The sequence below is a fragment of the Pseudopipra pipra genome, chromosome 1 (assembly GCF_036250125.1).
Source record: "Pseudopipra pipra isolate bDixPip1 chromosome 1, bDixPip1.hap1, whole genome shotgun sequence".
In the NCBI taxonomy this organism is placed as follows: Eukaryota; Metazoa; Chordata; class Aves; order Passeriformes; family Pipridae; genus Pseudopipra; species Pseudopipra pipra.
Window position 1 is genome coordinate 11,303,174 of NC_087549.1, and position 27,954 is coordinate 11,331,127.

The window sequence follows — 27,954 nt, forward strand, 5'->3', positions numbered from 1 at the left end:
TCCATCTCTCCCTCCCTGCCTGCCGCCTCCTTCCATCCCTCCATCTCTCTTCCCCTCTCTCCCTGTCCGCCGCCGTCCCCCCGCACTGCCGGGGGGCGGCTGTGGGCAAACTGTGAGTTCGGCGGCGCCGGAGCGGGATGGGATGGGGTGGGATGGGGTGGGATGGGGTGGGATGGGATGGGGTGGGGTGGGGTGGGGTGGGGTGGGGTGGGTTCAGAGCCCGTCCGAGCGCTGCGGATCTGGGCCCCGCGGTGCGCCCTGCGGCGGCGGCACCGGGGGCCAGGGCAAGCTCCAGGCACCCGTTCTGGGCCAGAACATTTTTGGGGCAGCTCACTGTCATCTTGAATTTGTCGCAGTGGTTCGGAAGGTTTTTGGTGAAAAGTCAAGCCAGCTCAATAACTTCCCATGGATGTTTCTGAAATACAGGCGCTTATTTTTAGCAGTGGTGCGCGCCCCATCCCGCTGGAAACATGTCAAGGAACAAAACTGTAACCAGGAAATGCAACCACAGCGTGGAAGCGAGTCCTTCAGCAATAAGTAAAGGAACAGAGCTGTGTCGTTTCAATTTGCTATGAAAGTTTTCCTTGTTGCTGAAGCCCACTGCAGTCACTTTGTTTGTATTTTTAAATTGACTCTTAAAAACACATGTTGTGAAGTGTTTTTGCTTTCTTTGCTCTCATCTCCCAGTCGTGGTCACGATTGCTTCGGGATTTGTGACCGTTTCATTCTTCAGTAGTGCTCTTCAACTTTCCTGGTACAAAAGGTCACGCTTCCCTTGCCTGGTCACACAGGTCACTGTGTCAAACACAGTGTACATGCTGAAGGTGAAGTCAATGCATTTTTTTTTCATTTCACAAAGCTGTGATAATTTAGATTTCATAAATTGAAAGGTAGGAGAGTATTCTTAAAAATACACAAATTAAACTATCAAAAACATGAACACAAAGCACTCTGAATGTGTCTGGCTTTGTTTTTACAGGTTATTCATGGCGCAGCGAGTTTCCTCATCAGGCTTTTTTGCTTAAAATAATCTAAAGATTAATGATTAGACTCGGACTGCAGGACCTGCTGCTCTGTGGCATCCAGCTCCACAATGGTGGATTTTCTGGCTGAAAACAATCTGTGTGGTCAGGCAATTCTTCGGATTGTCTCCTGTGGAAATGCCATCATTGCAGAACTTCTGAGACTTTCCGAATTTATTCCTGGTGTTTTCAGGCTAAAGGACAAGGCTGATCAACAGAAGTATGGGGATATCATATTTGATTTCAGTTATTTTAAGGTAAGACCTTTTGTTGTTAAACTTCTTAAAGCATTGCTATCTCACATGAGGATGCTTCGGGTTATGAAATAGCCATTCCTGACTATTGTGTTTATTACTAGCATTCTTCAGAATTGACTATCATGACTTGATTAGTTTTTACCAACAATTAACCAAATTGAGGTAGCAAGATGCTTGCATGGTAATGTTCTGCTTCTGGGCTGACTGGTGTTTTATATACATTTGATCGTATTCAGCCTCATCTTACTCATTTCAACAAGTGGAAACAGTCTTAAGAAGGGTTCTGTGCTTAGAGCCCTTGGCAGGATAGGAGTGTAACTGGTACCTGCACTGAGAGTATCAGGGCAGGAAGGGGGTGGCAGTTCTAAGTGCATTCAAGAGCAGTCCCAAAATGTTTGATGAGTCATCTACCCTGTGACCTTTGATAGATACTAATTATACAAAATGTGAGTATTGGATTCTGGGGAGGTGGTGGTGGTGGTGGTGGTTGTTGTTGTTATTTCCTCCTGCAGAATTACTGCATTATACTTTCATCAGCAGGTTTTGAGCCTGTGCAGTTGGTTGTTTTCCTTCAGAGCAGTACTGTGAAGTTGGTTGTTTTCCTTCATACACCCAGTACTGTGGGCAGCATGCCCATCTTTCTTGGGTTATCTGTAGCTTATTCTTTGCAGCCATGAAAACTGAGTTCTGCTTTCCTGTCTGACAGTGCTGTGATTGTTCATTTGCTGGACTTGTCATGTGTGCTGAATAAATAAATCAAAGAGTAGTATCCATGGAAAGCCCGTATTTCCTTTCCAAAATTAAGCTTCTTGCAGGACTAAGTTCTCTCTGTTGTTTTCCAGCATGCTTAAGAGGGAATAGAAGACTATCTAATCTGACTTTATTTTGATTGTACAGCACAAGAAATGTCAATAGTAAAGCAAGGGGAGGGACTTGCAAAGTTTTATTCTGTTTTATTTTAGTAAGAGTTGTAAATTTCAATCACTAACTGTAAGCCTTGGATACTGAAAATCCTGAGAACAAATGATTTCAGAATTACCTTTAGATCAAAGTGCTTGTTAGAAGTCTAATTTTTTACACAAATTACTTGAAAACTTCAAAGCAGATAGGTCTAATTGGTAAGAAATACAATAATCCTTAAAACTGTAGAATTTTTGAATGTTAAGGAAGCATAACAGTTTTTCAGTTATAATCCCAAAAATCCAGAGAAGTCTTATTTATAAAGCTGAGATTAGAGAATTTACAGATATTTTTACTGCGAACGCACCACTTCTGTATTAATGATTCTTAGAATTACCTAATGCGTAGAGAGATTTGAGATTTTGAAAGTTGAGACTGTTTACTTCGTACATTTGAACTTCACAGGCAGTCTGCTTTTATCCTTTGGTTTTTTATAGGTATTTTGCACAAAAGGAGAAGCAGAAAAGCATTCTTAAAAACTCAAGAAATTGTCGGCTGGGTATTTTCAATTAAATGTTAATAATATTTTCAATTAAACATTAACAGTATTTTCATTTAGATGGTGATGGCAAGACCAAGTAGTGGTTATGAGAAATGTGACAGTGGTAAAGAGTTAGAAAAGTTGAATTATTGCTTTAAGGAAGTCAGGCTGTTCATCCTAACCCTTTTTCCCTCACAATTGTTATGACAGTTTCTGCCTTAATCTGAGGGACAAGTGCTGAGCTAGACCCAGAGTCTGTAAAACAGGTCTAATACTTTTAAGCAATTTGAATGTATCAGAAGGTACTAAGCTTTGTGAGCCCTCAATGTCATGGTTTCTATCTGAGAAATCGATCAGATCAAATGTGTAAAGAAAAAAATTCCATCCAGGAGATAGTTAGCACAACAAAAAGCACCTGCTGGCTTCAGATGCATTAGGGCTTTCCCAAAAGCACTGACTGTTCTTTTCCATTGGTTACATAGGATAAATCATTTTTAAAGTCATTGCAGATTGTAACAAAGTGTAAAACTCATCTTTGTGGAATCAATATTGAATCATAAAGTAGCTTGGAAAACTGCAGATCCTTGTTTCAGCAAGAGGTGTCAACTCTGTTTTTGGTGGTTGTACGTGGTCTGTGTCCTATTGAAGAGAAGTCAAGTAGAGGTCAAAGTCAAATCCTGTCTCTAAAGATGAATTTCTTTTCTTAGGGGCCTGAGGCATGTGAAGGGAAACTGGAAGCCAAGCCTGAGTTACTGGATTTAGATGAAGAATTTCGTGAAAACAACATTGAAATTTTGACAAGATTTTATCTAGCTTTCCAGAGTGTACATAAATATATTGTGGATTTAAGCAGGTATGGTACCTGAAATACATATGGATAACCTGGATAACTGTAATGAACATTGACTTTTACTCCTACTCTTCCCTACAAGCTTAATATATGACTTGAAAACATTTAATCTCTCTACCTCATTTCCCCAATTGTAAGCTTGAGCTAGTTTTTCTTCCTTATCTTGGAGATTGTCCTGAAGATTTCTTTTTAGCGAAAGAAGGCTCCATATCATTAAGCTAAGTTTTTTGTGGTCTTGCAAAACAGAATATCAGATATGTTTCTTTTTCTTTACCTTTCATTGGCATTATTTTCCTGAACATAAGTTTTCAGTGGAGTTGCCAAATTCTCAAGTTTGCTACTCTGACCTGTAAAAAACAAAATGAAAGGTTCATTAAATACTCTAAGGAAAAGTTCCTGAGAATCTTAAGCATGATAATTGGGTTTGTTATTGATCTTGTATGGAAATATTAAATATTTAATATTGTTTATTAATAAGTAGTATTAATGGAAAATCCTTTAATAGGAATAAATCTTCTGTTAATTAAGGTGAACATACTCTGTTTCTAGCTCTGCCTTCCAAATTACGATTGAGATCAATTTATGGTATTTTCAAGAGGTATTTTTGAAGTAACTCGAAAATATGACAGTTCTTCTAAATTTTTGCATGGAAGTCTTCTCAGGCTATTATCCATCTATAACAAGATTAAGAGGATGAGCTGTAAGTTACCAGGTTCTTCTAGTATCTTTCACATACACCATCCGGATATGACAGGAGACTTTTGCCAACTGGTTGGCGCTGGCTAGGAGTTCCAGTCCTCATTTTATAGTAGAGGATCTCTTCTTCTTTGTCTGAGAAACTCCACTCTGCTTGTGCTAGGGAAATGTTCTGATGCATCTGTTGACTTTTAGAGAAAATTGACCAATTGAGTTCTGAGGACGTAGGGTTTGAGAGCAAAATAGTCAATGACCAACTTTTTGTCATGATTCCTAGATACTTAGATGACCTCAATGAAGGAATTTACATTCAGCAAACATTAGAAACAGTCCTCCTTAATGAAGATGGAAAACAGCTTCTAGTAAGTATTTAGTGCCAAACTAGACAAAGATTTAATTTTACCAAATGCGTGGAAATGCTGTGACTCACTTCAAGGAAGACAAAGACCAAAAATCCTCAGTCTACCATTTTACATACTATATTGAATGCATAGTTGACATTGAGCTAGTTTGCCAATATGTGGTTTTCTTTAAATGTTGCTACAGAACTGGGTTTATGTGATTTTCTTTCTTAATTGTTTCTCTTTCCAAACAGTGTGAAGCGCTGTATTTATATGGAGTCATGCTACTGGTCATTGACCAGAAGATTGAAGGAGAGGTCAGAGAAAGAATGCTGGTTTCCTACTACAGATACAGGTAGTGTATGTAGGTATGCAGAAGCACTCAGGGCTGAAAAGCTGTAGCATGCAGTATATTCAGTAACCTTGAATTAAGATAAATGACCTTTTTCATCACCTGACTGTATACAGATATTTCAGCAGAGCTCTCTGAGTATCAGTAGAGGTCTTTACTTTAGCTGTTTGCAGCTTTAGTTCAGAAACAAGCAGCAGATTTTTCATTCTGTTACAATAGACATTTGAAGTCCACAAATAAACTTTCAGCAAAACCTTTAAGGCTGCATGTGCCAGCTATCAAAGTATCATAGGTTCCCAAATGTGCAAGGAAACCTTCTGAAAAGTCCTAAGTATCCAGATGACAGATGCGTTGCAAGTCAGACTTCCTGTAGTTACAGTGCTTGATTGAGTAAATCAGTGAGTTTTCCAGGGGAGTTGACAGCATCATGATATGACAGTTGCGGTCTCAAAAGGTATCAGTGCAAACCCTTTCACACATATAAAAAAGGAGGTATCCTATTCCAGTGCTGCTTTGACTGTGTTTATGCCTCTCAGTATATAACGAGAGATTTCTTCACTCTGGAATGCAGAAGTGGATCGACAAGGGGAATTCAGAAATGAGGAGGGAAAAGTTAAAAAAAAGGAACACAAACTCCTCCTCTGAATATAAAGCTCCTTGTTTCTGTCCCTGAGTAAAATTCAATTTTCTGTTTGTGCTTTGTGTGCTGATCTGGAATTTCAGTAAGGACATTTATCAGTGATCTCCTGTAACGTGCTAAACATTATATCCATGGAGTAAATGACCAAAAATCTCCCAGACCTTATTATCTGTTAATTTTCTTGTGAGAAGGACGTGGTTACAAGGAGTGGAAGGACAGGAAATTATTAGGTCATATAGCTTGTATTTTTGTTCCTTTCTTTTGTAAAACAGTGCAGCCCGATCTTCTGCTGATTCCAACTTAGATGATATTTGTAAATTGCTTCGAAGCACTGGATACTCAAGCCAACCTGGAGCTAAAAGACCTCCAAACTACCCTGAGAGTTACTTCAGCAGGGTTCCCATAAGTGAAACATTCATCAGCATGGTGATCGGCCGCCTGCGGTCGGATGACATTTATAACCAGGTAAGTCACTCTGAGATAGAAGAGGGGTCTAAAGGGGAAGATCAAATTCATTCTCAGGTTAGTTACTCAGCCATGACGTGCAGAAAAAAATAAATCACAGAGGTTATAAGGGAACTCTTGAGATCAGCCTGTCTGACCCCCTGGCAGATTAAATTATCTGCATCCTAATCACCTCTTTCTTTGATTAAATTAATCCTTGTTTCTGTCTGAGATGAACTAAACATACCTAGTCCTTGTAAAATACTTATTTCTGGCTCTTCTCCTTTCAAATGATCTTATGCTCTTTGGTTCATTCCTCCTTTGAGTCATTTACTGTACTCTTACATTTCTTACTATAGCCTGATAAAGGTAGCAGGCATCTACACAGTCAACTTTTATATTGTGGAAATGTATCTGGTAAATATACTGCATGTGTGTAAGCATGTCCAGTTTACCTAAATATCCTCGTTGCCTCCTAGTGTCTATATGCTGTACTCTTTAATGTGCCCCATAATACTTTCAGGTGGCTTATGTTGCACTATGTTTTGTTCAGTTTTGTTTTGTTCCCTTTTTCTAGGTTTCAGCATATCCATTGCCAGAACACCGCAGCACCGCCCTGGCTACTCAGGCTGCTATACTCTATGTGATACTGTATTTTGACCCTTCTATTCTTCACACTCAACAAGCAAAAATGAGAGAGATAGTGGATAAATACTTTCCAGATAATTGGGTAAAAATTAATTCTGTTTTAAAACTGTTCCCTGGATTTAATGTTATAGGAACAATTTTAATTATTGTTACAATATGCATTATAGAAAATAGTAATATCCCAAAACTAGAATGAATTCTTCTCTGTGAAAGTTTTACTGTGTTCAGAGTGAAGCAGTCTGAGTCAAACATTCTGGATAAGCAGAGAAGGCAGTCCTCTGAAAGTATCATTTATCACCTTAAATGCTTTAATCAAATACACTCTAATACCATCATGATAAAGTCAGTCATAGAAAAATGTGTGCTAGAAGGGATTTTAGGCATCTTTTAGTCCAGCCTCCTTCTCAAACCTGGGCTGACTTCAAAGATAAATCAGGCTGTTCAGGCCTTTTCCAGTTAGTTTTGAAAATATCTAAGGTGAAGACTCTAGGGCCTCTCTGGACACCTGTGTCTGTGCTTAATCACTCTCATGGTGAAGAATTTCTTCAGTCTGTACAACTGGAATTTCCCCTGTTGTAGCTTGTGGCTGTTGCCTCTTGTCTTTTTAGTGCCTGTGTCTGAGATGGGTCTGGCTCTGTCTTATTCATAACTTCCCTTTAGGCAGTGGGAGACAACAGTCAGAATCCTTAGTCATCTTTCTTCCAGCTTAAGCAAACCCAGCTCCCATAGTCTCTACCAACATACTGGGTCCCCATAGGTGCCTTAGTGGACTTCTGTTCAGTTCATTCCAGTTTGTCCATGTCTATGTTATACAGAGGAGCCCAAATCTGGGCATGTTACTGTGAATGTGACCTCAATGAGAGCTGACTGGAGGAAAAGACTCACTTCCCTCAGTCTGGTGGCTGCAGTCTGGTTGGCAGGGCCCAGTGTATGATTACTTTTTGCTGTCATAAGGCTGCATGTCTCATTCATGTTTGGTTTGTCCACCAGGACACTTAGGTCCTTTTCTGCAGAATTGTTACATAGGCAGCCAGTTCCCAGATTGTGCTGTTGCAAGGCTTTGGGTTTTGTATTTATCATTACTGAACTTCATGTGGTTTCAGCTGGTGAATTCTATCAGCCTGTCAAGGATGCTCTGGAGGACAGTCTTGCTCTCCAGCAAATCATCCCACACTGATGTTACTTGAAAACTTGTTTAAGGATTAATTCCATGCCATTGTCCAAATAACTTAGAGGCCAAAACAGTCACTATGTGTGATTCTATAAACCTTTCCAGATGCAGTGATCAAAATGGAATTACTGCATCTCAGTATTGAGATTTGGGATTTCCATCCAGAATCCCTAGTTGGCAAAAAACTGCTACTGAAATAGGCTGGCGTGTAAGAATAGAGTCCCTAGGTAGTCTGTATCAAAGGCAGTCAGTCTTAAAAAAGAAACTGTACATTAATTTGTGTATTTATGTTTGTTTCAAATTGTATTCTTCTGTACCATAAGTGGAAAAGCGAAGAAAGGAGGGAAGAAACTGCAGCAGGTGGCTATTTTGGTAGATATCAGAACCCCTCCATTTCTGGAAAACTGTAAACTTATTTTTAGAAATGAGGACTTGCCATTTGGAATTTTTGATTATGCAAGCATTTTTATTAACTTGAGTTCACAGTACATACTGATATTGTTAGACAACACCTATCTTCTTGTGGTCAGATACGGATGAGTTAGCTGCATTGCACAGAATACTTGACTCCTAGGCTGAATTCAAATAGTTGTTAGCAGTTGGAGTGTAGCCTTTCAGGGAACTGTCATCTACAGGAAATAATGAGCTTCACTTCAGCAGTATGAGAAGGATCTTCATATCAGCAGACCAGTGTCCCATTTGCTTCTACTTGACACTGTCAGAAGAGCTCAAAGGTTGACAGTGTCTCCATCAATGTGATCACTTCTGGATGGAGGAGTATTGGAGCAATAGAGTGACAAAGCTCATAATGCCACAGCTCTGTATATCCTTCATTTGTCAGTAACCCAAGTCTTCCATTTTTAAGCAATTATCTTACAAACACTTGTTAGTCAATCACAATTCTGCATTTGTAATCACTCTTAAACTTGTGCTGGGGTCTGAAATCAGTTCCTCTTTGCTCCTTAAAAATCGCACTGTGTAATAATAATTTCCTTCTGTTTCTGTCACTGTGGAAGATACCTTGCATTTCAATTTAGTCCTTTGGGCATCCTCACAGTAGGATTAGTTCAGATGATTTTTCCCTTCCTATCATAGTTGTTTCCCCAGTTTCTTTCGTCAGTCTTCTTTAGAGTGTCATGGAAATGAAAAATAAGTCATAAGTTCATGGGGGGGGAAATAGAGGATCATATATACTGACTAAAAGAACTGTCAGCTTGTTTTCAGAACTAAGCCTCTAATTAACTGTCTGTGCCCCTTATTTCAAAGAAAAGCCTTGATTTCCAGAGATAGTAAAGCAAAAAGTACAGCTACCAAAAAAGTTTAGTTATCTCTTGTTTATATCCACAGCATATCCTTTTCTGTCATACTGCTAAATGAAAACTATGTATTTTTCTTAATATAAATGCAACTTCTTGTTTTCTGCTTCCAATTTCAGGTCATTAGCATTTACATGGGAATCACTGTAAATCTAGCAGAAGCATGGGAACCCTACAAAGCTGCTAAAACTGCCCTCAACTACACACTGGATCTTTCAAATGTCAAAGAGCAGGTACATAAGTCAGAATTGAGTATTTTTAGCAAGATGCAAGCTGTGTGGGCATCACAGGTATATTCTGTGATGTCAATAATGCATGTGTCTTTTCCTCTTGCATACAACTATTTGCACTGCATTCAAGTGCAATACTTTGAGTACATAACTTTGAGCTAAAGATACTTGAAAGTTTCGAAATCTGGTCTTCCTAGCCCTGCTTGTTTCACTTCCTCTTACGTGTTTTGTTTACCCAAAACATTTCAATGTTGTGACTTGACTGAACAGCTGCCAGCACTCGTTGCCATGCTGTTCAGTTTTGGGGTGCCCTAAGCTGACTGTAGTGTTTGCTCTTGCATAGAGCACAGTTTTGGCAGTCACACATTTATGCTGACAGAGTGAAGCACTCAGTTTTACGTGGGGCCACTTAAGCAATAATGTGGAAAAGCATCTGTTTTAAAAGAATGATACTGAAATGTTATATGATACAATGCAGTTAAGGGTTTTCTTAAGTGAAATAATTTTTTCCATGCCTGAAAAACAATGAGTAATATTGTGTTGGCTGATTGTTTGCTTGATCAACTAATCAGTTGACTGATAATAGCTAAATCATAGAATCATGGAATATGTTGAGTTGGAAGGGACCCACAAGGATCATCGAGTCAAACTCCTGGCCTTGCACAGGACAACCCAGGAATCACACCATGACCCTGAGACTATCATCCAAACACTTCTTGAACTCTGTCAGGGTTGGTGCTGGGACCAGTTCCCTGTGGAGTCTGCTCCAGTGCTCAGCCACCCTCTGGGAGAAGAACCTTTTCCTGATATCCAAGCTAAACCTCCCTCAATTCAGCTTCATGATATTCTAAGTCCTGTCACTAGTCACAAGAGTGAAGAAATCAGTACTGGCTGCTCCTCCTCCTCTCATAAGGAAGTTGTAACTGCAATGAGGTCTCGCCTCAGTCTCCTCTTCTTCAGGCTGAAAAGACCAAGTGCCCTCAGCCGCTCCTCATACGGCTTCCCCCCAAGGCCCTTCACCATCTTCGTTGCCCTCCTATGGACACTCTGCAATAGCTTAATGTTTTTCTTATACTGTGGTGACCAAAACTGCCACAATATTGAAGGTGAGGCCACCCCAGTGCAGAGCAGAGCAGGACAGTCCCCTCCTTCGACTTTTCTGTGCTTTCAGACAGCTTCTAGACAGGTGCCTAACATCTTGCAAATAATTCCTTTCTCTTTCCCAGCCTTGCAAATTTTAGATGTTCCTCCACAGCTTTCCAGTCATGCTAATTATCCCAAGCCCATTCATCCGAGAACTTAGGACTTGGACTTATTTCATGCTTTTGTAAGTAGTAAGGGATATCATTTGCCATCCTGCAACTACAGCAATTTGTCATGAATGGGTGTTTTAAAGTCGTTTTAAGAAAGGTATCAGCAAAAACGGGTGTAATATAAAAGCGTCGATAAAGTTGGTTGGCGAGGTTCACTCTACTTACTAAATGATTAAAGCACACCGAGAAAAAACAAACAAAACCCCAAAGTCAATCAATCCAAGCAGAAATAAAACCAAAACTATCTCAGTGGAGGGCCACAGCTCCCATTGTGCATCATGATGCCACCTTCCCCACTCTATGCCCCCGCCAGGACATTGATCACTCCTACACTGACATTTAATTTATAAAAAGTATTTCCATTCTGTGATAGATTTTTGTTGTTGTTCTTTCCCATTAGGCAATAAAATACTATTACCATTTTTTAGGACTAATTCCTCCAGAGTACATAGGTGAATATAGAAAGTTTACAAGTCTGCATTTTTGAAACATTATGCTTCCTGTGTAGGCTCTTTCCTTTAAAGTTTTTCTTGAATCCTTTGTCATGCAGTTCAAATGTATGATTGCCTACTAGTAATGATGCAATTTTTATAGCACTTTTTTGATCTTTGTGCCATTTGAGTTCTCGGGAACATCATATATTCCATTTGGGGCAAGGATTATACTGATGCAAGCTTTGTGTGTTTTAAGGCAAGCAGATACGCTGCAGTCACCGAGCGAGTGCACACACAGGTGCAGCAGTTTCTCAAGGAGGGCTGTCTAAGGGAAGAGCTGGTGCTGGACAATATTCCCAAGCTGCTGAATTGCCTGCGAGACTGCAATGTAGCCATCCGCTGGCTGATGCTCCACACTGCAGACACAGGTGAGACTTTGTGCTGCACCTGTTGCAGAGCTGTCAGTCCTGCTGTACTGGTGCTTCATGTCAGGTCCTGAGGGGAGTTCAGCGTGTGCTGCTGCTGAAGTCAGCAGTTTCATCTGCTGTTTGCAAATGATTGTTGGTCTTTTGCTAACAGTCTCCTAAGGTCTTGGCTGAAACACCACATGTGCATTTCCTCAGTTCTTGTGAGCCAGACACAGGTATAAAAATTAGTAGAAGTCATGATCCTGATGAACAGTAGTCTGCAGAAAAAGTCTGGGAACATATTCCTGAAAGTTTACCTAGCTCCTAAAGGAAAGCAGTAGCCAACTTCTTAAAATCTTAGTAATTAACAGGTTAAAAACAAGGGAGTTATTCTGTTGAACTGAAATTCAACTGAATCTGTTGATGTGAGTTTGGGTCTGTAAACTTACCTATTTAGACATTCCCTTGGCTGAATGCTTGTGCTGTCTTTGAGACTTCTTGGTGTGCGAGAGGACTTCTGTTACACCTCCACACACCTTTTGTGATGGTTTTAGAAATTCTGGTCTCTGGACTTCTCAGTCAGGTGGACTAGATTCACATACCTGCAGAAGCCTGAAGAAGTTTTAAGAAGGCTGAAGCACCACAGAAACCTTAATTATATCCTATTCTAAGGAAGGGTTGTACAAGAGCAGTGACACCCATGTGAATGGAGAGCAGGTGGGGATTTATATATCAGAGCAAAATGCTTTTGATTTCAAGCTATTAGAATCTCTTTACAAATTGAAAGCTTGGCCAAATTCTGTAACAATGGAGAAATGTTGTCTTTCCATTTTCAGCTTGTGATCCAAATAACAAACGTCTCCGCCAGATAAAGGATCAAATTCTAACAGACTCAAGGTACAATTCCAGGATCCTTTTCCAGCTTCTTCTGGATACAGCTCAATTCGAATTCATTTTGAAAGAGGTAATGTGCTGCTGCCTTTTTCAGCATTTTCCCCTGAATGACAGAACAGAGCAGTGGATTCAATAGTGCATTTACTGCACAGTCCACTCACATAAAGAATGACTGTTTTGATTTGTTAATTGTGAGACTCCCATAGAAGATTGCAAACTACTATTGCTCAGAAGTAACTTTTGCAGACTTCTCAATAGTTGGCAGGTTTCATTCTTACCCAGTGTGTTTATATTTACTCGGAATTTTGCATGAACATCCTGACAACAGGCATAATAAAGTCTGTTGAGGAAGATGTGTAAGCTTTTATCCTGCCATACTTCTCTCTTTCAGGCTTTCTTTAAACAGAGACAAAAGCCTATGTATATTAAGGATAGGCTACTAAGGAAACTCTTACACTTATGTATGAAATTCTAATGTCTCTGAAAGATTGCTCATTAGTGCTCTGGTACAATCTGGTAGTATATTTAAGAGTATGCTTAACCTCATGTCCATGCTGTTCTGAATTGGCTTTTCCTGCATAGGCTGAGATGACTATGTGAAGTAGAAGTCAACATTAGATGAGAGTCTTCTAAAATCTCTAAGCTGAAAAAATTACTGGATATTTTTAAAAGTGACTAAAAATCAAAAAATCTGCATTGTGCTGTTTTATAAAATTTAGTGTAACTTCTGTCACTGTATGTCCATTACACTGTCTGTATCTCTTACTTATTTTTAATTTTGTATTTAATATCCTGTCAAGATCTTGAGGTTATTTAGTAATCACTAAGTCAGTTCCATCTGTTTTCAGTATTTTATTTCATCTATTGTGACATGCCTTCTTGCCAGTTTTGTAAACCAAATGCTTCGTTTTTCAACAGATGTTCAAGCAGATGCTGTCAGAAAAACAAGCGAAATGGGAGAACTATAAAAAAGAAGGATCTGAAAGGATGACTGAGCTTGCTGATGTCTTCTCAGGAGTTAAACCTCTTACTAGAGTGGAGAAAAATGGTAATTATTAAAAACTAAACTGTGGGGGAAATACTAATTTTGATTTATATTTGTAGAAGAAAATACATGAGGCTAATACTGATAATAAGAACTGATAATTTTCATGTCCCTCAGCCACCACAGAGGTCTCTTACTTGCTGTCTTCTTTAGGTTTTCAGCATATATTCCATGTGTAAGCGATATTTAGGTACCTAATATTTATATGGCCCTATTTTTCAAAGTATTTTTTTAATCCCTTTATTTAGATAGGCCAGCTAAAACTAAAAAATGCCAGCTCACTTTTCTGTATATAATGGAGTTCACATTACTGTGTTCTGTGTACAAAGGAGTGAGAAGATCATGCCCATTAAATATAGGGGTGGTTTAACCTCTCCTCTCATTCTTTCCCTGGCTATAATGTGGACTTCAAGTGTATCAGCATCTTTTCAAACCTTATTTTACTTCTCCTCTACACTGCATGGTATTCTCCAAGTTCTCCAAGGGCTTAAAATTGAATCTATACTTCTTTCCAAATCCCTTGCTCAGTTTTTTGAAGCATCTTTGTTTTTTTCTCTTGAACTGGTGTAGAAATATGAATTGTAAATCACTTTCTCTTTTGTTCAGGAACATGGCATAAAGTGTTCAATGTAAGGGAGACATTTGTGATCAATCCAAAACAACAGAGCTTAGAATACAGGCAATTTTTTCATTTGCTTCCAGTTAAAAGCAGAATTACCTCACTGAAATATTTCCATTTATCTTTTTGATGTTAGCAAACTTGTATCTAAAACGTAGAAGCTGCAACAGCCAAGGCAGTTAACACTGTAAAACAGTTAATAAAACAGAAATTTATGTTTTAAAGTGCTTTATCATATTTGTAAAGATTTTTTAGTGCCCATTTGTGTTGGTAGGTTTTTTTAATGTTGTATGTAAAATTTACCAAAGTGTTTGCCACTTTACAAGCCTACATGTTGACAGACTAGAAATGTACCAGTGAAATTAAAACTTTTAAAAATAATATTCTACATGTATAGCTTGTTTGTTTGTTTTGACTAGCAAGTTCCCTGCTTATCATACATGCAGAGATTTGATTAAATGTTTTCTTTTTCCTACATAGAAAATCTTCAGGCTTGGTTCAGAGAAATCTCCAAGCAAATAATGTCTCTAAACTATGATGATTCCACTGCAGCAGGCAGAAAAACTGTGCAGCTAATACAGGCTCTGGAGGAGGTATGGCAGAGACATTTTGAGATAAATGATCTCATCCTGAAACAACAGAATATTTTTACAGATGCACTGACTTCCAATAGCAGAGATACCAAACAGATCTGAGTTTTAACAATTGTTTAAGTCCATTAGGTCTTTGCAGTTATATATCTACATTAAGCAGAAGTTTCATGTAGACCTTGGGATTGTAAAATAAGGGATATAGTATGAAAAGTCATGCCACCTGGAGCTGAGGGTAAGTAGGGTTTTTCGAAGAAATTAATTCAGTATTAAACATTATTTGGCAACATTACTCATTTTTTAGAATTTCTAAAAATAAATTCATTTGAAGCTAGAAAGGGTAATTTGAAAGGCAAAATAAAAGTATCCATCATTTTTTGTGTACATTTCTTCTATTTCCAGGTTATAGAAGAGTACTCTGTATGATGTTTCACAGTACAGCTCCTTGAGTAACTTTGTGAAATTTATTATTTAATACATTGTAAAACAGGCCAGGATTTGTTAAGTTTATTACTGCAATAACATCCTGAAGGAATATGTTAATTTTAATGTTTGTATTGCTGTCCTTAAAGATAAATAGAAAACAAAAAAGAGTCCTTTTATGGATTTTGCTTGTTTGTTTTTTAAATTTAGGTCCAAGAGTTTCACCAGCTGGAAAGTAACCTCCAAGTTTGCCAGTTTCTGGCTGACACACGGAAATTTCTGCATCAGATGATCCGAACCATCAACATTAAGGAAGAGGTCTTGATCACCATGCAGATAGTTGGTGATCTTTCTTATGCTTGGCAATTAATTGACAGGTATGTTAGCAGGATCTTTTTCTTCCTGTCAGTCACCATTTGCAAAACTTATGGGAAATAACATGCATAAATATAATTAATACTATAAAATTTCCAATTTAAAAACAGCCTTGAAATCTTGTTCTATGAGTTGTTGAGTATATTGAACTCTCATCAGCCTGAATAGGAGATAACAGCCATCCTTGTCATTTTGTTAGCTGCAGGTTAAGTGATAGTGTAACTTTCTACTGTCTATCCTGTTCTAACTATAACAGCTTTGTTAACCTTCTGTCTCCAACCTCTAATCTAATTACTGGAGGTCATATTTTGACCAAAAACGAACAAGGAAAGACAAATGTTCAAGAGCTCCTTTTCCACAGTGTGATTTTGCTGAGCTGCTACTTCATTACCCTGGCTGTTAACACTCCCTGATGCCTGATACCCTCTTCTTTTGCCCCACCTACCCCTTTATCATACAGGGTTTTTCTAACTGGTATCTCTTCAAACAAAAATCCTCCTTTAGTGAAGTTCTTTATTCTGTACCATTTCTGCATTACACTGGTGACATATGATTTAACAGTTGACAATAAGTGTTTCAGAGGAAGAAGCTTATTTGTTTTGTTTGTTTCCTACCCCAGCTTTACGTCTATTATGCAGGAAAGCATAAGAGTCAGTCCATCTATGGTAACTAAACTCAGAGCCACATTCCTAAAGGTAAGTATGAACAATACTGAATGTAATTGAACACTGAAGGTCCATCCAAGAGGTTTGTTAAAAAGCCTTAAGGCTCTAAAATCACAGAATAGTCAAAACTTCCTTTTACTAGCATTTTCTGTATGCAGTTTTTTTTAGACAGTATTGAATTAACTCAGGGTTAGTTTTAAAGGAAGTACAACCAAGTTATGCATGGCTTTTTATGCAACCACTTATATTGCTGCTGTTAGGCAAATAAGTCTCATTGTCCAGGCTCTACTCGTTACAGTTATTTGCTGGAGACATTGGTACAGAGGTGGGATCCTCTGCATATGGATCATTACAAAAGTTATGTTGGCTGTGCCCTTTGTCATGATGAAGTTCTGGCATCAAATGTAAAACTACAACAAAAATTTCTCATGTGGCTGTTAAGATTAAAAAAAAAAACAAGAGGAAGGTAACCTTGTGGACTGTTGGACTTTTTTGACTTTTAACAATTTATTTTTTTTCTATTGGAAAATCTGGTGTAACAGTGCACTTTAGGAACAATCTAGTGCTTTGAGTTAAGAGCCTGACCAAGAAAATTCATTATCTACATTACAAAAACAAACACATGAAGTTAAAATACTAACTTTATTCCTAGCTTGCTTCTGCACTTGATTTGCCTCTTCTCCGCATCAATCAAGCAAACAGTCCCGATCTCCTCAGTGTGTCACAGTATTATTCTGGCGAGTTGGTTTCCTATGTAAGAAAGGTGGGTGTTTAAAAGGCATTAATTGCCTTGTTCTCTAATTGCTTTTTCTTAATTGAAGATTACTTTTTAATGAGAGTATACTGACTGTGTTTGTTTCTTCTCTCATTTACAAAGGTTCTACAGATAATTCCAGAAAGCATGTTTACATCTCTTCTCAAAATTATAAAGCTTCAGACTCACGATATTAGCGAAGTGCCTACTCGCCTGGATAAGGACAAGCTACGAGACTATGCTCAGCTTGGACCACGATATGAGGTGCAGTTAAAACAGGAAATTCTGAAAAAGCAAACCTTATAGGTGGCCAACTTCAGCCTAAGTTTAAATATATATACAGCTCCATAGAGTTATACTTCAACAGTGAAGTTGGATTTGTTGACTAAGAGTTAAAATTGACTAGTGTTATTGTGAGCATACCTTAGGTTTCATGAGGACAGAGGAGTAACTTTTGCACTACTATTTGTAAAAGTTTAAACTTCTGATCTTTTAGAAAAGGGGAGGAAAACTAAATAAATTTATAAATGAGCATAAAGATATTTTTATTTATTGGAGGGGAGGGAGTTCTAAAAACCTAACTCTGAAATGAAGCCTTCCAGATTTGGCATGCTTGTTCCGAGAAAAGAAGATCGAAGACTGAATGAGCCAGCAAGGCTGAGCTTTTTGCTGCCCTCAAATGAGAAGAGAGAACGGAGGCACATTGATTTGATCAGATAAAGCTGCTATTGCTCATTTTGTCTATGGGATTTTTGCTGCCCTGTTAACAGTCTGGAAGAGTGAGCAAACTTTATAATTACTTGGTTTTATTTTAAGTAGAGAAAGATGAGATGCAAAAAATTGAGTAGACCAAAGTCTTTCCCTCAAAGAATCTTATGATCAGTTAAGATGCCAGCTTTGCCCAGCAGATTTTGCCAGTGTTCATTTGTTAGGTGTTTTATGCAAAGAAGCTGTGATCTCTAATTAAGCTAATGTTCAGACATGAACACTGGGTTTAGACTCCTCCATTACACGTTGTAAAGTCAGTCTGGTTTTTGTATGGGTAGGAATGGAGGAGGAGGTAGTGTTCGGTAATGGTTTATTTTGAGGAGGAAAAGGGAAAACACCTTATACAACAGCTTTTCACTTTTGATTTCTGTAGAACTGTGGGTCTGAACTGTGTAGTCTCTTCTATATTGTAAATACCTGTAAGGCAAAAGACTGGCTTGTCTGTACTCTGAGCATAAGGATACTTTTAATTGTAAAATTTAAGTGAATGTGCTACTGTGTTAGATCAGTGCAAATACTGAAGTGGACTCACTGTGGTAGCAGGCTTTATTATGGAATAACTACTGGGAGCTGTGTCCCTGTCCTTCACAAAGGTACCCTCTAAGAGTTTTGTCCATGACATTTTGTACACATGAGATATAGGTGATCTTCCCTCCCATAATCTTTCTGAATCCTTTGAGAGATACATTCTTTCCTACTGGTAACACACCTATATTTATCTAATTAAAAGAAAGGTAATTATTGTACTATAAGTAAGCCTAGAACAAGATGTAAAATTGGAAGTATATAATGCAAATTATTTAAAACAGGAAGCTACCACTGGGAAAGACAGATTTTTTTTTAGAGTAATTATTTAAATCTATTGAATCACTTCAATAAATGGTGTTTTCTCTTTCTGTTAAAGGTTGCCAAGCTAACCCATGCGATTTCCATCTTCACTGAAGGAATCCTCATGATGAAAACTACTTTAGTTGGTATCATCAAGGTAATGATCCATTATTCCAGTAGGAAAAAGTCGTTTGGTGGCAATTAGCACTTTAGCACAGATTTCAGCACAATGTATGAGACCTCAAGGAAAGATAAAAAGAAAAGTTTGCATACAGATTTTCAAACAGTGATGCCTAAATTGGCAGCCAGATAAGAACTAAGGTTTAAGGTTGTCGTGAACCCACAGTCCCCATTGTAAATAGATTCATCCACCTTAGTTGGTAATCTTTTGGGGTTTTTTCTAACTGGAAAGTTTTTTTGAAGAGCTGTTTCTTCTACTGGTATAAACTGCCCTTCCTACATTAAGCCTACATTGATGCCTCTTTGAGGATCAGAAGCAGGTATTCTTGAAGAAACATACACTTCTTAATGCATACTGGCTTCTTAGAATTATACAACATTCTCAGTGGAGCATGAACAAAGGTTGGATATGAGAACTGCAAACCTTTGCCATTCAACTTAAATTTTTATTTAGTAGAAGTATGTAAATTTTTATTCTTTGGACAAGTTCTGGTGGGAAAGTGCATCTGTTAGCAAGGCTTTCATATTTATCAAAAGTGTTTGTAACTTTCTTGGTACAAACTAAATCCATTATATTTTTTATACCTTTGTAACTCTAAGAAAAATATGTTTCTTTTACTTAGGTGGACCCAAAACAGTTACTAGAGGATGGAATAAGGAAGGAGCTGGTAAAAAGGGTGGCCCTGGCTCTTCACAGGGGCCTCATCTTTAATCCTAGAGCTAAGGTGTGTTAGAGCTTGATTTGATTTTAATTTTTTATGTTTCTTGGATGTGCAAGGACCTGCCTTCTAGAAAATAATTTGTGCTTTTCTGTACAGATTTCCTTTTTCTAAAAAAGTGCACGTTTGAACTTGTACAGATTATTTGGAATGCCTCATTTGATGTTCAAATGAGTTGATAAACTGTTAAGAGTATATAGAATTAAAATACATATTTTTATTCCAAAGCATCCTGTCAATTCAGAATTCACAGTTCTGCCTTTGACTGTCATGACTGATACATATGCCAGGTAAACATAGAAAGGCAGTGGTAAAATAAGGAGTGTGACTTCTGTACAGATTGTTGATACTCCCAGATCAATCATTGGTACCACTAAAGCCAAAAATAAACATTAAAAGCATGGGGAAAAAAATTTTAGTACAAATTACTTCAGATATCAAACAAACTTTGATAAATTTCTCAATGCTTTTCAGCTCTGGATGGAGCATTGTGAAATGCTCTAGAGGTTGTTCTGTCAGGGCATTCAGAAGGGTTTTACATTTTCTTTGAATTCTACCTGTTCACAGTTTTGGTTTTATCTTTTTGTTGTTGTTGTTTTTTTTATCTGTAGCCAAGTGAACTCATGCCCAAACTGAAAGAAATGGCAGCTACAATGGACGGGTTCCATCGATCATTTGAATACATCCAGGATTACGTCAACATATATGGTTTAAAAATTTGGCAAGAGGAAGTATCTCGTATCATTAACTACAACGTGGAACAGGAGTGCAATAACTTCTTAAGAACAAAGGTGCAGTTCAAACCCAAAACCAACTAAAAAGTTGATGTGTCTTTCTATTTGGCTATTCCCGGTCAGGGAACTCCTCCGGGCAGATGGAGCTCGTCAGCCCTGTAAGGCAATCCATCTAAGAGAAGGTCACTCTAAACAAACCTGCGTCCTGAGGACCTCGCTGCCACTGTCTGAGCTTCGCTCGGCCCCGGCAGATGAACCTCAGGATTAAAGGGTGGGCTCAGTTCAGCGCACACTGTGTCTCACCTAAAAAAAAATCCATTGTGCAGGCTCGAAGGGTAAAGACCTTTCCCAAATCTTCGCTCGCGAAGACTGGCCATACTATTTGGCTGTTAGAGCCTGTGGCAGATGGAGCATATGCACCCATTGTGCACAGTTCATACTATTGTGACTTCAAGTAAGTGTTCTAATTACTGTGTAAAACATCTGCCCCCACCTTATTTTGAAGTATTTCAGCATCCCCTATGCATTAGTTGCACATAAGAAGAGGAAGGTACCCCAACCAGCATATTTTAATATCTTTTTGTCATAAGACTCATTCTTGTCTTTGCGTCATTGTGTTGCAAATTACTCTAAAACTCACTTTTCAGATTCAAGACTGGCAAAGCATATACCAGTCTACTCATATTCCTATACCAAAATTCACACCTGTGGATGAATCTGTAACATTTATTGGTCGGCTCTGCAGAGAAATCCTGAGAATCACAGACCCAAAGTAAGTACTGTGTGTCATAAGCTTGTATTGCATCACTATGGATTGTACTGCTCCAATTCCACCATATACAAACCAAATATACAACAAATAGTTTTTCACTAGCTGTCATATGACCCTCTTTGTCAAAAACCATAGTCACCCAGTCCATCCTGTACATTTTAAATATTAGTCAAGAAAATTTGTGATTTTAGCCTAAGAAGGAAAAAAAGCCAGTCAGAGTTTAAGAAGCGCTTGGACAAGGTAATGGTCAAGAATCACACATGGTGTAATTCTTGAGGTGTCCTGCACAGGGCCAGAAGTTGGACTTGATGATCCTCATGGTTCGCTTCCCACTGAGTGTATTCTGTGATTCTGTGAAATGGAAGAGAGAGAAACCAGGGAAGGGTTACAGAACCCTTGTGGAGAGAGGAATAACTAAACATCACCTGAGATACTGGGAGATTCTTTCTCATGTGGCTGATTAGGATAACTCATTGCTCACATTATCACAGGAACTGTCTGCAGCTGATTCTGAAGTAGTTGTTTGTTTATTTTTTCCTCAGAATCACGTGTTACATTGACCAAATGAACACCTGGTATGATATCAAGACTCATCAGGAAGTAACCAATAGTCGTCTCTTCTCAGAGATCCAAGATACTTTGGGTACCTTTGGTCTCAATGGCTTAGACAGGCTGCTGTGTTTCATGATTGTAAAGGAGCTGCAGGTAATTTCTGAACTTCAGTTTCTCAAGGTCACGATGCTTTTATTGTTTAATAACTTCTAGTGAAATTAAAAAATCTGTTAATTACTGAATTGGTAAACTGAAATCCAAAGCATTTGAAAATGGGTGTTCGAACACACAGATAAGAATTTCAGTTACAGATAGAATTATGGAAGCTGGTGCTCTTAAGTAAATGGTGCTGTGTAATGCCAGGTTGTGTGTTACAGGATGCTTTTTGAAAGTGTACACTGTGTGTGTACTTAGAAGTTGATCTCAGGTCAACTTCTATTCTTCTGTCTAGATAACAACAGAGATTAGATGTTTTGGGTCTAGCATGGTATAAGTACGTTGTCAATTCTATGTAGTGACTGTTTCCCTAATACCTCTATGTGAAACCAAGTTTTTTGTTTCCTGAGGAGAATCCAGTTCTAGCCTGGTTAGAGATTTTCCACAGTGGGTATTACATTTTGATGAGGGGGATCTTCTAATTGTCCTAACATTGATTAACATAACTCCAAAAAGAACAGAGTCTAACTGCAGAATTCCTCAACTCTAGTTCTGTGGAAATAGTCTTTCCCTGCTGTTAAACATTGTGGCTCTTGTGCCACCAAGATTAATCACAGAGTGCATGTGTGAGGATTTTACTTACTTATTTCTTTCTTTTATTTAGAATTTCCTCAGTATGTTTCAGAAAAATATATTGCGTGACAGGGCAGTACAGGATACCTTAAAAGCGCTTATGAGTGCTGTCAGTCCCCTTAAAGGAATTATAGGTAAGTGCTTACTGGTTAAGATGGAAGAAAGCAGTTGTCTTTGGACACTTGCATTTATTGCTCTTATTCTTTTTTTAATGCCTCACCCTTTTGCTTTTCTCAGCAAATTCAAACAAGGTTTATTCTGCAGCAGTTGCAAAAACACAGAAGATCTGGACAGCATATTTAGACTCCATAATGAAGGTAGGTTTATGTAACTTACTCCTACACAGAATTCACTCCAGGCTCTTTGGTTATATTTGGCCCCTCGATTCAGGAAGGACATTGAAGTGCTGGACCAAGTCCAGAGAAAGGGCAACAGAGCTGATGAAGGGTCTGGACCACAAGTCCTATGAGGAGCAGCTGAGGGAGTTGGGCTCGTTTAGCCTGGAGAAAAGGAGGCTCAAGGGTGATGTTATCACTGTCTACAACCACCTGAAAGGAGCTTGTAGCCAGGTGGGGGTCAGTTCTTCTCCCAAGCAACAAGTGACAGAACAAGTGACCCTCCCAGGCTGTGCCAGGGAGGGTCAGGCTGGCTCTTAGGAGGAATTTTTTCACAGAAAGCCTGATTAAAGATTGGAATGGACTGCCCAGGGAGGTGGTGGAGTCTCCATCCCTGGAGGTATTTAAGGAAAGACTGACACTTGGTGCTGTGGTTTAGTTGACATGGCTGTATTCAGCTATAGGTTGGACTTGATGATCTTAGAGGTCTTTTCCAACTTAATTGATTCTGTGATACTTTAATCTGCTTATTTTACAATTTGTATTGTGTTGGTTTGGAATTCTGTAGCATCACAAGTGAAGCAGGCCTGGGTCGGCAAGAGTTCCTGAGCTTCATCTATATGGGCAGCTCACACTCCAGAAAGTGCTTCATAAGGAGCATCACTGAGATTCATAAGGAATAGTTCACCAAAAACAGAGTCTGGCACTAGAAATCTGATTTGGGAAGACCAAGTTAGTGTTCAGTATCAGGAGCTCTGAGATTCCCCACAGTGCCTTGTGACCATGATGTGCCTAGGGCTGAAGTTTGGAGCAGTAGCTTTTCCCAGACTTGCCCTGTTCCCACAGAGGGCATTGTACCATGCTGAAGATTCAAACAAACCCTTAACCTGGCTCTTTATTTTGTCTCTGTAATTATACTTTGGGACCAGCATTTTTCAGACTCTGAATGTTTGTTTATGTTACTGGAGGGAAGAGGAGGGGTCAGGGAAGGGGAGGGTTGACTGCCACGAGCCTCTCCGGTGGTTTTTGCCCCTGCCATGCTGATCCTAAGGTTTAGGGAGAAGTGGGGAACAGAGTACAAGCATTTTCACTTACCAATGAAAAACAAGTAACTGGGTTTTTTATACACGTTACCGTTTTTGTGCACTTTTCACATAGCCTGTATTTGCTACCAGGAACTCTGTGTAAATCTCCAGCACTGTGACTCGTCTCTCCTTTGAGTGCCCCACACAGCTGGGGTCGGTCAGATCTGACTGCAGGTGGGCTGAATCAGTGCCTGGTACTAAAATGAGGGAGCAGATCCAACCATGATGTCTGTCTGTGCTTTGGGCAGCCCTACAAAGGCTGTTTAGGTGTAATGAGGACTTCATGTAATCTGCTTAACTGTAAATTGCTACTCATTAAGTTTTTCCTTACTTTGACTTTACTCTTCCTTGACTGCCTTCAGTATAACACCCCACCCTTTTTGTGTTTGTTTCAACAGGTTGGTCAGATGCAGATTTTAAGACGACAGATTACCAATGAATTAAATTATTCCTGCAGGTTTGACTCCAAGCATTTGGCTGCTGCTTTGGAAAATCTCAATAAGTAAGGAGCAAAATGTGCTGAAGAGCTGCATGTATCACTGGGATGTAAATGTTATCAGCCCAGCAATCCTTAAAATCTGAATTACAGCAAAATGTGGAGATTGTGTGCATGTTTTTGTTGATGAGTATTTGAATTTTAACCCAACAAAAACATTAAACATAAATAGTATCTGGGCAAGTAATTAGTTTGAACATGTAGCTAGTAATGGCATTTGGTTATACCTGGTTTTGAGGTCATATTTAGATGAGAAGAAGGAACAGTGAAAATGTGGATGCTGATTTGGAAACAAATCAGATGTTTGTAAAAAGATATTCTGAAAAAGGTATTTTACTCTTGCTTGTAACGATTTCGTGTCTTTGAAGCTTTTACATTACTATGACATGTGGCATCATGGAAGGTTTATTTGGGGATAATTTCAAAAAGTATTTAATAAATCTATTTGCCTTTTAGAGCAATACTGGCCGACATTGAAGCACATTATCAGAACCCATCACTACCTTATCCTAAAGAAGACAACACTCTTTTGTATGAAATCACAGCTTATCTGGAAGCTGCTGGCATTCACAATCCATTAAATAAGGTCAGGCATACATTCTGGTTCTTGGTGCAGTTTGCTTTTTTCTATTTTATTGATTATTAACTGAGGGGAAAAAAATAACATGTAAAAGAACTGTGCTGTTCTTTTTTTTTATTTCCCCTCAGATCTACATAACAACAAAACGTCTGCCATACTTTCCCACCGTCAACTTCCTATTCCTCATTTCCCAGTTTCCAAAACTTCAGTACAACAGAAATTTAGGTAATGTATAAGTTGTTGTTTGTCTAAATCTAATGAAATCCTGTGTGAAATTATCTGTAGAGAAGATAGTGAAATTACCTCCATAGAAAATACACAGTTTCTGACTTTAGTCCATCATGTTGAGACAGTTTTGTTATAATATTGAAGCCAAATACAATGTAGTAGGAAAGAGAATCCAAATTCCTGAGTTTCTCATTCTGTCCTATACCTTATTAATATCATTAAGTCATTTGCCATGGAAGACATGCAGTTGTTACATTAGTTTTGAATTTTTATGTGTGGGCAAGCAGAAGGGGAAACACAGCAAAAAATAATGAAGAGTATGTTATGCTGTAAGAATATGTTCTGTTTTATAAATGTGTATTTTTGTGGGTTCTTTTTGTGCAGGTGTGTTGTGCAAGCGGCCAGCTGATCAAATTGACTGGCTTCCTCTGGTTCTGGGGCTCCTTACCCTGTTGAAACAGTTTCACTCAAGATACACAGAACAATTTTTGGCTCTGATCGGTCAGTTTATTCGTTCAACAATGGAACAGTGCACAAGGTATCCATGTTTTACTTTTTACCTAAGTATCACCTCTGTGAAGAGAGCTTCAGTAGTATTGTCACTGCTTTTGCAGTATTTTTTTTTTTCTAGCAGAGTACATTTGACATCTGCAGCCTTTCAGTACTTGAAGGGAGCTTATACAGAAGAGGGAGGGGGGTCTTTTTACATGCACAGGGAATGACAGGACAAGGGGGAATGGTTTTAAACTAAAAGAGGGGAGTTTTAGATTAGATGTTAGGAGGAAATGCTTTCCCGTGAAGGTGGTGAGGCACTGGAACAGGTTGCCCAGAGAAGTTGTGGATGCCTCATCCCAGGAAGTGTTCAAGGCCTGGTTGGATGGGACTCCGACCAGCCTGGTCTAGTGGAAGGTGTCCCTTTTCCACACCTAGTGGTAAGGGAGGCTGGCATTTTCAGGTAATTTTATCCAAATAACTGCTCAATTAGTAAGAATGTGATCTCCACGGTCATTTAATTTTAGCCAGAAGATTCCAGAAATGCCTGCTGATGTAGTGGGTGCCCTCATGTTCCTGGAAGATTACATTCGCTACACAAAGTTACCAAGAAAGGTAAGAAAGGATTCCATGTCTCTAAATATGCCCCCAAAATACCCCAGCCATTTGCCCTGGAAACAAGAGCAGGGAATGTGTGGTCCCACTCCACTACAGCCAATGAGGGGATCTGGCCAGGGAGAGGGCTCCCCACACCTTCCAGTTTTACTGCACTGGAGTGGCATAACAAGTAACAGGTCAGGGCCCTGCTGATGCAGAAGCAGCCCTGATTCGTAGAGATCAGTCCCGTTACCACAGGAATAAATAGATGAGTATTAATAAACAAAGGATTTCAGCTTTGTGCAGTTTTAAAACAAGTCTGTTTAAATTAAACTTCAGTGTACATTGCTGGGAGCTGTTGGGAGGAAGAAAAATGGAATTTCCAAGATATTGCCAAGTAATGGTAAACTTAGCGGTATTCTAAACACAGGGCAAAAAGCTAATTAGCAGGTCTGAATTTCGATGAAACACTATATCCAGCCTTTTTTTGACTTCCTCCGGAAGCCTGACTTCCCAAGCAGCTTCCCTATCTCTTATGTAAGAGAAGTTTCTTATACAAGTTCTTTTAGAACTTCTCTTATACAAGAGAAGTTCTAAAAGTCTCGACTTGTAGAGAGACTATTTCAGGGTTAAATGCAACTTAACTATGTTTGAAGATGATTTATTTTTTATGTGATATTAAAAATAAGTCATGATCCCATTTGCTGTATATAGGCTGTACTTCAGGTGTTACTGAATAAGCCATTTCCCAGCTAATACTCACAATGAAGAGTGAGATTCTTCCAGTCTCCACTTCCTAGCCCACAGTCAGTGTAGTAGGTCAGTCTGATGTAGCTGGTGCCTGTCCAGCTCCCACTCCAGCCTGGTGCTGTGTGGAGACAGCAGAGAGTGTGGCAGCATTCCTCCAGTCTTACACAGTACCTGTGGTTCTCGCACTTCCTCACAGGATGTGCTGTTTCTTCCTTGCTTTGTTCACCAAGCACATCCTAACACCGAGGTGGCTCAGGTCAGTACTGTGTGTGCTTGAGTCATAGATTAGATGTGCTTGTTAATGGATGAAAGGATAATGCAAATGCCTAACTGTGTCTTCCTATATCTGTCAGGTTGTTGAAGCACACGTGCCAAGCTTCATTTTTGATGAATTCAGAACTGTTCTATGAATATGGAGAAGGACTAAGTCATTCCCCCAAAACCTGAAGTGAGGAGTTGAGGCCTGGGCATGAGACAAGTACAGCTGTTCAGAACTGTGTCTTTTCTGTGCTTTAAGGCAGTGCCTGCAGCTGTCTTTATGAAACATAACCATCAGCACTACATAACCCTTGGTTGAATCTTGACATCATATGCAGTGTGTATCTCCTCTAAACAGTTGTACATTTTGTACTGTGCATTATAAATGCTGCATGCAATTGTTTACATATAAATCATTTAGGTTTTTTGTTCTGAAGAATTATTTGTGGAAGTTTGATTTTTATATTAGAAATGAACGATGAAATTGAAAATAAAGGTGTTGGATAGTTTGCCAGGACTGATGAATCCAAAGTGTCAATTTTTGTTTTAAAAGAACCACGGGTGAGAATGCATATACAGTGAAAAGAGGTTTGCTGTCTGCCTATGGACTACAAACAGTTAATTTTCTTCTTTAGAGGACAGAAAAATAATTGAATATCTATAGCTGAAAAGTCCTGTCAGGCTACTTAAAGGCGCAAATATTAGTGCAACTGTAACATGACAAATGTTGTGGACAAGGTGTTTATTCACTCACATAAGTTTCAGTCTTGGTATGTGTGATATCCCACCCTTAAGGGAAAGGGAGCACCCAAGATTCACAGATGCTCATGGTCAAAAAGAACAACAAAAGTCAAAAGGTCCACA

At 38.9% G+C, this 27,954-nt stretch overlaps 1 protein-coding gene across 2 annotated transcripts; it reads left to right on the forward strand.

Annotated features, from left to right (window-relative positions):
- The first annotated feature begins 28 nt into the window (after window positions 1–28).
- On the forward strand, window positions 29–27,607 carry WASHC5 (WASH complex subunit 5). Of its 2 annotated transcripts, none has more exons than XM_064645051.1 (29): window positions 29–112; window positions 980–1,279; window positions 3,428–3,573; window positions 4,544–4,628; window positions 4,862–4,962; window positions 5,872–6,064; window positions 6,621–6,773; window positions 9,298–9,411; window positions 11,412–11,583; window positions 12,399–12,526; window positions 13,375–13,504; window positions 14,601–14,713; window positions 15,344–15,510; window positions 16,128–16,203; window positions 16,826–16,936; window positions 17,051–17,191; window positions 18,600–18,680; window positions 19,327–19,428; window positions 20,034–20,213; window positions 20,804–20,928; window positions 21,471–21,633; window positions 22,301–22,403; window positions 22,507–22,586; window positions 24,088–24,191; window positions 24,642–24,771; window positions 24,894–24,990; window positions 25,378–25,531; window positions 26,013–26,100; window positions 27,186–27,607. In XM_064645051.1, exons 2-29 carry the CDS (start codon window positions 1,094–1,096, stop codon window positions 27,240–27,242), a joined length of 3,480 nt encoding a protein of 1,159 aa, XP_064501121.1. In that variant the 5' UTR covers window positions 29–112; window positions 980–1,093; the 3' UTR covers window positions 27,243–27,607. The 2 variants fall into 2 exon arrangements, with proteins under 2 accessions (XP_064501121.1, XP_064501130.1); XM_064645060.1 differs by lacking the exon at window positions 29–112 and adding an exon at window positions 298–537.
- The last annotated feature ends 347 nt before the right edge of the window (window positions 27,608–27,954 follow it).